At 35.1% G+C, this 12,957-nt stretch overlaps 2 protein-coding genes and 1 long non-coding RNA gene across 3 annotated transcripts; 1 reads left to right on the top strand and 2 right to left on the bottom strand.

Annotated features, from left to right (window-relative positions):
* Window positions 1-1,092: 1,092 nt before the first annotated feature.
* On the bottom strand, window positions 1,093-5,286 carry LOC147941228 (uncharacterized). Its single transcript, XR_015561243.1, has 2 exons — window positions 2,101-5,286; window positions 1,093-1,998 (listed from the first exon to the last, which is right to left on the bottom strand). It is a non-coding gene; the product is annotated as an uncharacterized LOC147941228 (long non-coding RNA).
* Window positions 5,287-5,757: 471 nt separating this feature from the next.
* On the top strand, window positions 5,758-6,823 carry LOC104701017 (uncharacterized). The gene is made up of 3 exons (XM_010416640.2): window positions 5,758-5,889; window positions 6,039-6,097; window positions 6,244-6,823. The coding sequence occupies exons 1-3, from the start codon at window positions 5,826-5,828 to the stop codon at window positions 6,709-6,711; spliced, it is 591 nt and encodes a 196-aa protein (XP_010414942.1). The 5' UTR covers window positions 5,758-5,825; the 3' UTR covers window positions 6,712-6,823.
* A 4,912-nt stretch (window positions 6,824-11,735) lies between these two features.
* Window positions 11,736-12,828, bottom strand: LOC109125630 (defensin-like protein 18). The gene is made up of 2 exons (XM_019227638.2): window positions 12,209-12,828; window positions 11,736-12,120 (listed from the first exon to the last, which is right to left on the bottom strand). The coding sequence occupies exons 1-2, from the start codon at window positions 12,270-12,272 to the stop codon at window positions 11,942-11,944; spliced, it is 243 nt and encodes an 80-aa protein (XP_019083183.1). The 5' UTR covers window positions 12,273-12,828; the 3' UTR covers window positions 11,736-11,941.
* Window positions 12,829-12,957: the final 129 nt, after the last annotated feature.

Here is a 12,957-nt window from a genome sequence, read left to right as displayed (position 1 = left end):
TTTTAGAATTCTGTAATTTTTGATAATTATCTGTTTATATCATTAATATTTTTTTAAACAAAATATTTTATTTTTTGTTGTAATCAAATTCTCCTATTAAATATTAATTTTTACACATGTCAAAATCTGAGATTGATAACTTGACACATGTCAAAATCTTGTTAATGGCTAACTATCAAAACCCAACTTTATATAATAAGATTTGATTGCAGTTTTATTCTCTTGTCACAGATTTGTTTTGTGTTTACGAATGACTAATAATAATATATTTGTTTTGTGTTTAGGAATGTTACTTTACCCTCCTCGGCAATATGAAGAAGGGAAATCTCCTATTCAAATAAGGAGCATGAACAGGAGCATGAATCATAGCTGCTTTTTGAGTAACTTTGGACTATGAAAAGTAAAATAGGAGAAGATGTGTGAAATGCATTGAAGGAATCATCTCTTGGGGTCTTTCTTAAGCTGTATGAAGAGAAGTATGTATGGTCAGCCAAGATGGTACATTACTTCCTCACAAATCAGTTGGCAGTCGATGCTAGGCATGAGTTTTGGTTTATTATTGATGGTCAACCACTCAGATTTCTGTTGCATGAATTTGAGGAAACTACTGGTCTAAATTGTGATCCATTTGATCCATTGGACACTTTTGATGCTGACCATAAAGAGTTTTGGAAAGAAATGAAAGTATCTATAGTGGATGGACCATCTTTGGATGAGTTGAAATCGGCTTTAGACCTTTGCCAAAAGAGCGAGAAGAGTGACAGTTGGAGTGATGATAAGAGGAAGATGTTAGGAAGGTTAATAATCCTACATGTTGGAATATTTGGGATTAATCATGGATCGAGGATACCTTTGAAATATGCGAAAAGAGTGTTTGATGAAGAGACTTTTGAGAAACATCAGTGGGGTGGAGTGGGTTTTTCTAATTGATAGCATACACAATTTCCTTCGTATCGATGTTCCTTCGTCCTTTTGGAAATGTACAATAAAGGATATTTGATAGCACACAATGACTTATTTTTTCATTGGAACGCTATAATAAATCAATTTTTTTAATATAACGTAGCATGTCCAAAACGCTAAACAGAAAAATAATGAAACAAAGGGTTAAAATTCACTTGAAAACCCTTAAATTTATTTATGATTGCTAAACCTAGCAAAAAATTACATTTTTTCAATAACAGACACGTCCAAAAATTTCTCTAACACATTGTTCATCAATCTCATAAACGTTGCTGACTTGCTGGCGCGTTAGTCAAACCGAAAGACACCAGCATGAACTCATAATACCCATACCTTGTCCTGAAAGCCGTCTTCCTTACATCTACTTCATCTATCAGAATTTGATGATAAGCCGACATCGGATTAATTATGGAGAACCAAATAGAACCTCTCAACTGATCCACCAACTTACCAATCCTGGGAAAAGGGTACTTATTTCTCACAGTGACCCAGTTTAAACTCTAATAATCAAGGCACAAGCGGAACTCTCGTCCTTATTCTTAATGAACAACACCGACGCTCCCCTCGGTGACACGCTAGGATGAATGAATCTCTACTGGATCCATCCTGTAAGGTACCTAAGATAACGACGTCAATCTCGGTTCCAACTCAGTCGTGAAGGGTTCAGACATAGATGGTGGTAACTTCTATAACAACTGAAACACATCCTCGAACTCCTGAACAACCAGAATACCTCCAACCATAGACTGCCCCACCAACTCCGACATTGAAATAGTAACCAAATAGGCTTCACGACCCTTCTTGATCATCTTCCCTGCCTATATGGCTGAGATCACGACACTCCCTAAATATCTAACCCTCTCGCACGTCCAAGAACTATTAGGAACTTGCCTCCCGCAACCTTAATGGCTCTAAACCGCTCACTGGGATTCCCTTTGATATTGCTTCTCTCGGCACACTCTGGGGTAATAAAGCAAGAAGTTGCTCCAGAATAAAACAAGACGTGAGACTTAAACTCGCTCACAATTAAGGTCCCTACAAAAATCTCATGTGTTAAGAACCCTAGCATTTTATCATAAGCAATCCTAAAATCCAGACTACTAAAATTTACCAAAGTCTGAGTCTCAGAAATTATACATGTGATCGCTTAGGTACTGGTTCAACTGGTCTCTTCGGTCGGGTACTCTCGGGGTATCAGCTCGATCCGCCCCACCGGTTGCACTCCCAGCTGCACTTCTGGCTGCACTCCATACTGTACCACAACCACTACCATCTGGTGCAACTTGGGACACTTGGGCTTGATGTGCCCTGGCTCCCTCCAGTGGTAACAAACTCGAACTACCGTCGGAGCTGCCATCAGGGCACTGCTCTGAGGACAGTTCACCACATGTAGTTCATGCTACCGCACCTGTAGCATCCCGCACCACTCGGCTTCTGCGTGCCCTCCCATTTCCTCTTAGTTCCTTGTGCAGACTTGCCACCCTTGTAAGAACTACCATGATGTTGAGCCTTCCTCGAGTCAATCGCTACACTGACTGTCACCATTTATGCCCTCATGTCCTCGATCTTATTTGCGGTCTCAACTAAATCTACCCTCGTGATGTGTAGTTCCTCCCTCTGTAATATACCCTTAAATCCTTACGAAGCACCCTCATGGACCGCCTCACCTCAGACTCCTCAGACTTCATCGCCGACCCCGTATCCAACACATGACCCGACCGAAACCCTGCTTCAACTGCAAGAACCACACCTCCATCTGATCTAATGCCTCTCCAAGAATATAATTGCGGCTAAACTCCTCCATGAAGTCACCCCATGTCATCTCCCTTTGCACTCTCCTAACACCCACCGACCTCCACCACACATCAGCATCATCTACCAGATAGTAAACTCCAAGGTCAACCTGGTACTCATCCGGAATCCTGAGGGACTGAAAGCTGTATTCCATCCTCATCCCCATGCATCAGCCACAGTAGAGTCGATACCACTAGTGAATGAAACCATACAGATCTTATGCATTTGTTCCAGTATACAGATGTAATGCGACAGATCTCTACCGGTGCCCGCACCGGAAGAGCCCGCACAGGAAGAGCTCCCAAAACTTTCTCCAAGAGCTGCGTCAATAAGCCTGCAATGCGGTCATCTCAACCAGGGGTTCCACCTGCTGCGACCCCCCGACTTGGAAGCCCCAACACCACCGGCCAACCCGACACCAACACCGCCCACACCAGTTCCAACTTCCCCATCGACACCTCCACCGCCCAAACCCTCTGGTCCCTCCTGAAATGCATGCGACTCATTGACACCCTCAACCATCACACTTTGATACATAGTCCTAATGGCCAAAGGGTCTTGACCCCGTCCACGAGCACGACCGCATCCCGCTTATACAGCTCTTCTAACCATCTGAACTACCAAGAATAGACTAAGCAAAAAATCCAAACCATACATAGATATATACAACATACCGTGGAATCTCATTGAAGGCTCGAAGAGGTTGTTCTAGGAACCCATGCCATACACAATTGACTAACTCACATAATCAGTTAAAGCATGCAATCCACAACATCAACAACGCAAAGCACAATGAACCCAAATCTAGAAACATAAAGGCTTTGATACCAAACAGAAACGACTGACCTGTTTTTTAATAGAAAAAATAACTAGTGATCCCGAACTTACTATCAACCTAACAACAATCAATACAAACAACGGAAATACCAAAACACTTAACCATACATTATCCAATAATAATCCAATAACTAATAAACCAATTGTCAATAATCAACAACATGATTAAAAAATAACAACTCAAATAACCATCAATTTCATGAAGCAAATAAAAAAACTAACATCATTCTAATGTCCCGACTCTAGCAATCTAACAGAAGTCAGACATCAATCAAACAAGCCACTAGAACATCCTCCTCTTCATCGCCTTGATTCTATGATCACACTTTACCTTTACAAGAACCACAACACAAAAGAGATGCATAAGTATTTCCAAAAAGACTTATTGAGTGAATCCTCCAATCTACTTGGCTATACACACAAGTGACAAGACAAACACAAGCAATGCACAATATAATTAAACCAGATAATGTTAAACCACTAGTGTCGACCAACACCCCTTTTTGCCACCCTCGACATTGAACCTTGGTGTCGACCGACACCCTCCTCGACACTCGCACATGTCACCGCCAAAACCCTAGATGGTGTCGATCGACATCTTCGTAACTTACCACGAAGCCGCCACCTAGTGTCGATCGACACCAACGCACTGGGCATTTTCAGTCGGTCTCTCCTCGATGAAACTTGGCCCCCAATCGCCACTAACTCGTCCATAATGCCAAATCCGACCTCAACAGACCACAAACACCACAACAAACACGTACAAGCAAGCACCCAATCAATCAATCACAAAAAACACACATCTAATCGCTTAAATATGCCATGGTCCCGCACTCACGTCTTTTTTGATTGAAACATCAAGATCCAAGCCTTCCATCAACCTCCAAACGTCACCACGCTCATATCTCATTTACAATGCTCATAACATACCAAAACAGGCACAAAAACCTTCTCTCGAACAAAAATGGCTAACCAGAAACCTCTAGGTGTCGAGCTCCCTTTATATGCAAGCCCTAGGTTTTGTCCATTTAACCGATCCGAACTCGAACTTGAACCGAGTCAAAGGTTTCAAACCGAGTTCTGGTTAAGGGGGTGTCGAGTCAAAGGTAACCCCAAAATTTTGAATCTTTTGACTCTTATGGTGTCAGTCGACACTCTCTTAACCAAAACTCGGGTCGCGGGTGTTACAAGTATCAAGTTTTTACCAAGATAACTAAGAAAAAACATCAAGGATTCAAACAAAGTTTTAACAAAAAATTGATTAAAAAAATGACTAATTCTTCGACCAAGTTTATTGTAGCATTTTATTTACTTAATTTGATTAGTTTGATAGTTACACATATCATATAGTTATCATATTATAAGTAATTTTTTTTATTAACATGATTCTTCTGCGACGGTGGTCGCACAGGATGACCGCAACCGTTTATTGTATGATGATTCTTATAGTTCATTAGGGATGGCAGTGGTCACACAGGACGACCACAACCGCTTATTTTCTGCTTATGGTTTGAGTTTGGTTGTTTCTAGATAGTCTTTTGTTTTTAGAGATACCTACATTACTTTTATGGTTTGATGAAAAATATCACAATAATTATCATATATACTGATATATTTAAGGTGAATAAAAAAAATGATTACTATAAGTGCATTTTGGTGAGATAGGCGGTCAAATCAAATCTTTTAAACCTCTTCACAAACCAGAGATACTATTGTTTTATATATTGAAAATAAAGGATCTTTTTTAAAAAAGTTTTGTCCATTAAAAAGAGTCATTTACAATTTTACATATTGAAAATAAATGATCTTTATTTAAAAAAGTTTATCCTTTACAAAGTATCATTTATATATTGGAAATAAAGGATGTAAAGTATCATTTATATATTTAAAAATTATCATTTATATATTGAAAAGTTTTTCTAAAAAGATCAGTTATTTTCAATTTTTCCAAAATTACTATTTACTACACATTTATTACAATTTAAAAAAATCTTTTGATCAAAGATTTTATTTTCAGATAATTAACATATTTACAATTAGTCATCAAAATGTTAATTAGATAGTGACCAATAGTGAATCATTAAGATGTAATGTCAACATTTTGATGACTAATGCCTTATGTACATATCTATCAATTTGCCAACACATTTGTTTATTTACCAATGGATTAGTACAAACATGTGTATATATATGGAGAAGCATGCATTAGTCATCCATAAATTGAAAGAAATATGCTTCCAAAGATGAAACTAGTGGTTCTCATATCGTTTTTGCTCCTTCCATTCTGTACTTCAAGTAATTTGAAAATGATTTAAATCATGAAATTAGATAGTTTTACATTTTCAATTTGAAAATGTTTTAAATCATGAAAATGTTTGATTTTTACCGATATTACACATATAATGATACTATTGTTTTTATTGAATTCACGTTTTCTCTTTTAGAGTTTGGTGATAGCTATGGAGATGGAGTTCTTCACACAGTCCAATATTCAGAAAATATGGTAATTAATATAAATAACCAAAATGCATATTTTTAATAGATTTTTTTTTCTCTCTCACTAATAATCAATATTTTCATTCATTTCAAATAAAGATTTGCATATGATATTATTGTGAAATTTTTCACTAAACCAAAAAAGTAATGTAGGTTGAAAAAAGTATCCCAGAAATGATAGATTATCCAAAAAGAGCCATAAATCCAAACAATGATCATAAAAGAAATGGTTGGGGTCGTCCTGTGCGACCACCACCATCGCAAATGAACTCTAAATACCATAAGATGCAACAACCGCCGCCGCATATGAATTCTAAGAACGATCAAACAATAAACGGTTGGGGTCGTCCTGTGCGACCACCACCATCGCAGATGAACTCTAAGAATGATCAAATAATAAACGGTTGGGGTCGTCCTGTGCGACCACCACCATCGAATATGAATTCTAAGAATGATCAAACAATAAACGGTTGGGGTCGTCCTGTGCGACCACCACCATCGCAGATGAACTCTAAAAACCATAAGATGCAACAACCGCCACCACATATAAATTCTAAGAATGATCAAACAATAAACGGTTGGGGTCGTCCTGTGAGACCTTCGCCACCACAAATGGATTAATAAAATCATGATAAAGAAGTAAATATTTAAAAGTATGATAACTATATGATATGTGTAACTGTCAAACTAATCAAATTAAGTAAATAAAATGCTATAATAAGCTTGGTCAAAATTTTGGTCATTGTTTGAATCAATCTTTTTTGATAAAATTTTGTCTTAATACTTGATTCATTTTTCTTTTTAATTATCAAGATAATAAATTTATTGACTCAAAAAAATTAAATAATACACTTTTAAAAAGTTTCAAAATATTAGAAACACTTAAACTATTTTCAAAAAAAATAGAATTATAAACATTTATAGGGTATGAATGGTGATGGCAATGTCAGCGAATTAGTCAGCTCTATTTTTAGGACGGACAACAAATCGCCACAAACAAACTCTATTCTTTAGACCAGACCACTACAAACTATATTTGATGGATTCTAAATGAAAAGCGGTTTAATATGCAGATGAATTTGTCCGTCCCGACTGTCGTAACCATTCAACCAATAATTTATAAAAAGTTTAAGTTTTATTAATATTTTAATTTTAAAAATTTAAACTCAATAAAACATTTAAGATAATAATAATATTTAAACATTTATGAAGTTTCAAATATTATAAATATTTAAACTTTATAGAAAGTTTAGATATTATAAATATTTCAATTTTTTAAAAAATTTAAACAATATTAATAATATATTTAGTCTTTTATGAAGTTTTGAATATTATAAATATTTCAACTTTATAATAATTCTAATATTATACATATTTTTACTTTATAAGAAATGGAAATCTTATAATATATATGTTATATTAAATGGTGACAATCTTAATAAATATCATACTAACTCAATCTAATCCTTATAATATTAAATATTAAATAATAAAAATTAATGTGATATTTATATTAAAAAAAATTGTCTTGTGGTGTAGCGGGAGTTAAAATATTAAGAGACAGGGTTATATGGCAGGACGAGTTTGGATCAATATCAATATACATATATATATATATATATGAAATATCATTAATTTGGTTCTACAAATGTATTAAAAAAATTCATTATTTTGTTAACAATATTAATATTAGTGTAATAGATATTTCTAATTAAATTTATTAAATTAATCTTAGGTAAAAAGATAATTGTTTTGTGGTATCTCATGGATTAAATCATAAAATTAACAATCAAAATACAATTATACAATTTTAAATACTAAACAAAGTAAACAAAATAAACAAACAAATACAACTTAAAAATTTTAAAAATTAGTTACAAATAACTTATGATACAAAATATGTAGGTTAGTGATTTGTGTTAATATCATTGTTATATCGAAGATAGAAATTCACAAACTTTAAACAAAATTTCTCTAAAATTATAAGATTTGATTATACGTATAGGTGAATATAGAGTTACATATCCTACCAAACAATCAGCATCACTAATTAACCATACATGTAAAATACTAATTGCAAAACCATTACATTTCTTCCATCTGATTGTTTCATTTTCTATTTCTCAAAAAAAAAAAAAGCGTCCATTTGAGCAACCACATAACAAAAAACTAAAATTTTCGGATTAATTTTTTTTTCATAACAAAATTAAGGGAACAAATTATTTATTTTCCTCTTTTCTCTCCCAAGCACAAATATCGAGACAACCCTACCTGTTCAAATCTCCGACATCAGTGAAGCCCAGGCTCGCCGACGTTGGGAGATTTCTTATGTTGCCCCTCTCTGCTGCACGTCCTCTCCTTTTAATTGCTTTTTTTTAAAACCTTTTTCCCTATTTTTCTAAGCTTTTGTAATATTTCTCAACCTAATATATCAATTCCAAATCCGGGCAAATCCTCTATCCACAGGTGGAGCAGGCTTCCGACGAATCTCTTTTTCCTATTTATGTACAAGCCGCAGATCTGAAGTGTACTATTCTACTCAAATCACGGTTCGAAATTTCGCGTTCACCTGAAAACTTCACCTTGGCATCGTTGATGGCGGGAGAGCTTCTGCTTGTACCATGATCTGCACTTCATCGGGGGAAGAAGTTGACGGCGCACAGTGAGAAAATTTTCAGGGCCACAGTTTTCTTATCTATTTGGACCTTCGCTTCAGCCTCACTCCATCGTCAGAGCTTGGCAGGGTTGAATTTGTTTCTTTCGGAGATGTATGTTACATCGTAAATCTTGTTAAGTCATCCAACCATCCGTCGCATACTGAGATTCCTGTGGCTACCAAGAGAAAACCAAAAAAATTTCTTGGTGGACCTAAGTTATGAAGTCGGCGGCCGACTGTCGGCCCAATAAAAATTTTCCACTCTCAGCCCATTTTGCAAAAACCAGGTTCGCTCACTTTGCTTATCTGCCAAACTCTAGCTTTTATCTAGGTCAAGATCGTGATTATGTTCTCTTAGGCCTAAGACTCCTTTCGAGAAATAAACCGATTCGACTGCTAGGTTTGCTCAACCAGATAATTAGACCATTGGTATCTGCTCTTTTTGTGATAATCACCTCTGCTTCCATGGTTCCGAAGTGCATTGCCATGTCAGGTCTAAACTTCTATTGCCATCAGCTTGACAACGATTATGGTAGACCCTTAGCCAATAGTCACCCTTTGTTCAATACTAGCTTGCGACTTCAGCCACCATCCAAGGACCATAAATCCTATCTGCATTGTTGTTCCGACATCTCTAGAAACCACTGGCGGAGCCAAAAAAAATTTTAGTGGGATCCAAATAAAATTTTTCTTAAAAGGATCAAAATGTAAACTTTAGAGGATTAAAATAAAAATTTTCTTTTAAATGAGGGTAAAAATACAATTTTCGGAAGGTCAAATGAGAAATTTAGTCTAAAATGTGGTAAAAATGCAAAATTTGTAAGGATCAAGATCGTGATTATGTTCTTTCCTCTCTTCTTTTCTCTCGAAAGCGGTTAAACTCGCTTAATAACAACAAAACTTTCTTTTAAACACGACTTCAGGTTTCCTAGCCCAAAACACAGCGTTTAACTTAAACTCAAAACGCACAAAAACAACCTTGCATTAATTGACACCATTTTTGCATCGGTCGATGCACATCCCAAACCGGGATTTCGGTTCGCGGATGTTACAGAGAGGCTCTACTTGTTATGTTACGGCTTGACATCTATAGTTGGCGCATCCTCCACTAGCTTCTTTAGTGAGTTTATTTGCTCCCAACCACATGAAATTTCAGGCAATGGTACTTGCACTATCTCAAGTAGCTTTGCTCGCACCGGTGAGACGCTTAGCCAACGAGCAACGGTGAGACGCTTAGCCATGCCGGCATTATCAATGTCACCTAGTCTGTGTTGGGCAGGGACCATCTCGTATTCCATTGAGTTTCTCGTGGATGATTTATCAACACACATTGATTTCTCATGTGCCATTGGCTTCTCTGCTTGTGACTCAAAACTCTCTTGGATTAATTGTCGATCTTTGTATGGTAGTGGGGAATGACTTTATTTGCTTTTACTTCTAAACTTTGGAGCTTTATCTCCTCCTCTTTGTACTTCACTGTGTGGTAATGAAATCAAGTTTTTGAAAAAAAAACAAAATTAAAGGCACATAAATTTTCAATATTATCATTTTTAATACCACTTAATAAAAAATTGATATACAACTGACAGAGAAAGATAAAAAGATTGAACCATACCTAAAATCTCTATTTCTGGAGCCGATTCTAAAAATAAAATGACATTTGTTGCTTTTTTAATGGCTACATATAATAAAAGAAAATAAACTATATATACAGTAAAAATAATACATTTTCAGTTTTTCTATAATTTTTTTTTTCAAGCATCAATGAAGCTGGTCTAACAACTGGAAATTTTTCATGTTTCGGTTTGCTATTATTGTGTTCGATTAATTGCGGGCCTGATATCAGCTCGTGGGGGAGTTGATCGTCGTTAGATTGCAAGGTTCAAAACAGTACAACTGTACAAGTGTTATAGCTGAATATGTATATTCATTATGTATTCTTTTTAATTGTCTTGAATTGAATCTCATGATCATGTTCGTATCCTCCAATAGATTTGTACTAATATATTATATAGATGATTCTCTCATATATATATATGAGTTGACAAAACAAAATAAAAGAAATTATCATTTCGAAATGGTTCCTGCAAATAAAAGACAACAAAAAAATATATATATGAGAAAGTGTAATTTGTGCTGATATCTTTACACGTACCTGAATGGAAAGATATTGACGTGCACTACAACACGGTATGAATTCATCCTTATTAGAGGGTGGGTATTTTGATTTTGGTTAGTTTGGTTTGGTTTGTGTTAGGGTCGGTTTATGTTTAATTCGCTTTGGTTTTACTTTGGTTCAGTTTTAATTCGATTTAAAAATTAGTTAATGTAACAAAATAAAATTTATTGTGGTTTGGTTATAGGTATAAACTAAGCAACAAATTGTAAGTGAATTAATAAAATAAATTAGCAAAGCTAAAAAAACTTTACCATATAAAAATAAAATATCTAATGTTAAATATAATTAAATCTATTTTAATATTTAGTTAATTTTATTAGAAAAGTAAAAATAAAGTAAAATAGAAACCAAATGTAAGTTGTACTAAGTAAGATCATATATTTACAATTTTATTAATATTATTAATTAATAAATACACTTGGTTTTTGGTTCGATTTGGTTTAAAACCGTACCGAACTGAACCGTTTTGATTGAGAAAATAAATAACCGAATGGTTAGAGTGTAGGATTGAATTTGGTTTGGTTTGGTTTGGTTTAAATGCCTACCCCTAATTAGAGCAGCCACTGAACCAGTTAGAGATAGAGAACACGATGATACATATGGTTATTTTAAAACGAATGCTAACAACATTATTTTCTCTTGCTATCGTGTTAAGAGTACCATTTCTTAAATATTCATAACATGAAATATGTTATTATCCGATATAAAGGAATTTTTTTGTGACAAAGTAGAATACTGAGAAAACTAACTTATCATGCTTTATGGCCTCAGAACATCTTCAAGTTATAATGCACATATATAACTTATTAATTTTGTTTTTAATATTAATTAAAACTAAATATTTCTTGTATATTTTTTTGGGTCAAAGCCACTGGTTATGATATAGAGATCCACAAGCTGGAGATCCATGTCATATGTTAAATGGTAGACGTAGGTATATTATTCCATGGAATGTCGCAGAATTATTTTATGTAAAATAAACACACAAGCAAGCAACGAATAGCTTTTGGTATATATTAGCAAGCGAAGAAGCAGAAACATCCTCTGTACCACGGGTAGCCACCAGCGCAGTTTCCATCTACTCCTATATCATTGTTAATGCAATGATCCCTGCACTGACCATCGTTTACACAACGCCTTGACCATGTCTCACTTTCCCTATTGCAAAGCGCCACCTTCACAATTGTAGGTGCTTCTGCGTATAAATGTGTGAAAGATTAATTATATAAATGAAAGGAACAAATCTTGAATAACATTCTCAAGGCATATGATAAGGCACTCACCAAAATCAGCAAATAGAACAAGAGCAACAAAGATAAGGATAATGGTTGTAAAAAACTTAGCCATGACTAAGACTATACTTAGATGTAATTCGCATAATATATTAGATTGTGGGCTTCCAACTCAAAACCAATTGGCAATGAGTGGAGAGACCCATATCTTATATATACCACTTAAGATCTTACTCAACTTCCAATGTTGGATATTGTATCCTTAATATAATACCGACCTCTATTTATAATAAAATGATAGTGAGGTGTCAATTAGGCAAGTAGTTAATAATAGTTGATACCTACCTGCATACCTCTTGATGTTCATTAGGGAGACTGGTTTGGCATGAGCTAGTACTACAATGTTCATTAGGGAGACTGGTTTGGCTTGAGCTAGTACTACAATGTTCATTAGGGAGACTGGTTTGGCTTGAGCTAGTATTAAAATGTTCACTAGGGAGACTGGTTTGGCTTGAGCTAGTATTAAAATGTTCACTAGGGAGACTGGTTTGGCTTGAGCTAGTACTATAATATTCACTAGGGAGACTGGTTTGGCTCGAGCTAGTGTACTACAATGTTCATTGGTTCCGAATCATATTACTGCTTTTAATTTTGATAAATCGTATTTCTTTCAAATTCTCTGCTCTTACATTTTAACGACTGGGAAACACATGCTAATTTGGTCCATAATAACATCATCATATGTCTCTCTTACAATTTGGAAGATAGTGGTCCATCCGTCCATGCCATAACATAGTGCT

The sequence above is a fragment of the Camelina sativa genome, chromosome 7 (genome assembly GCF_030686135.1).
Source record: "Camelina sativa cultivar CO46 ecotype springtype chromosome 7, ASM3068613v1".
NCBI classification, from domain to species: domain Eukaryota; kingdom Viridiplantae; phylum Streptophyta; class Magnoliopsida; order Brassicales; family Brassicaceae; genus Camelina; species Camelina sativa.
The sequence above is the reverse complement of the archived record's forward strand: the minus strand, read 5'-3'. Positions and strand labels throughout refer to the sequence as shown.

What these genes read in the sequence shown, in the direction of transcription:
- LOC109125630 (XM_019227638.2), bottom strand. Translation starts at nt 12,272, where the DNA reads ATGGCTAAGTTTTTTACAACCATTATCCTTATCTTTGTTGCTCTTGTT. An exon ending in TGTTCTATTTGCTGATTTTG is followed by an intron (nt 12,121 to 12,208) that starts GTGAGTGCCTTA and finishes ATTTATACGCAG; the next exon opens with AAGCACCTACAATTGTGAAG.
- LOC104701017 (XM_010416640.2), top strand. Translation starts at nt 5,826, where the DNA reads ATGCTTCCAAAGATGAAACTAGTGGTTCTCATATCGTTTTTGCTCCTT. An exon ending in CCTTCCATTCTGTACTTCAA is followed by an intron (nt 5,890 to 6,038) that starts GTAATTTGAAAA and finishes TTTCTCTTTTAG; the next exon opens with AGTTTGGTGATAGCTATGGA. An exon ending in TCCAATATTCAGAAAATATG is followed by an intron (nt 6,098 to 6,243) that starts GTAATTAATATA and finishes AAAGTAATGTAG; the next exon opens with GTTGAAAAAAGTATCCCAGA.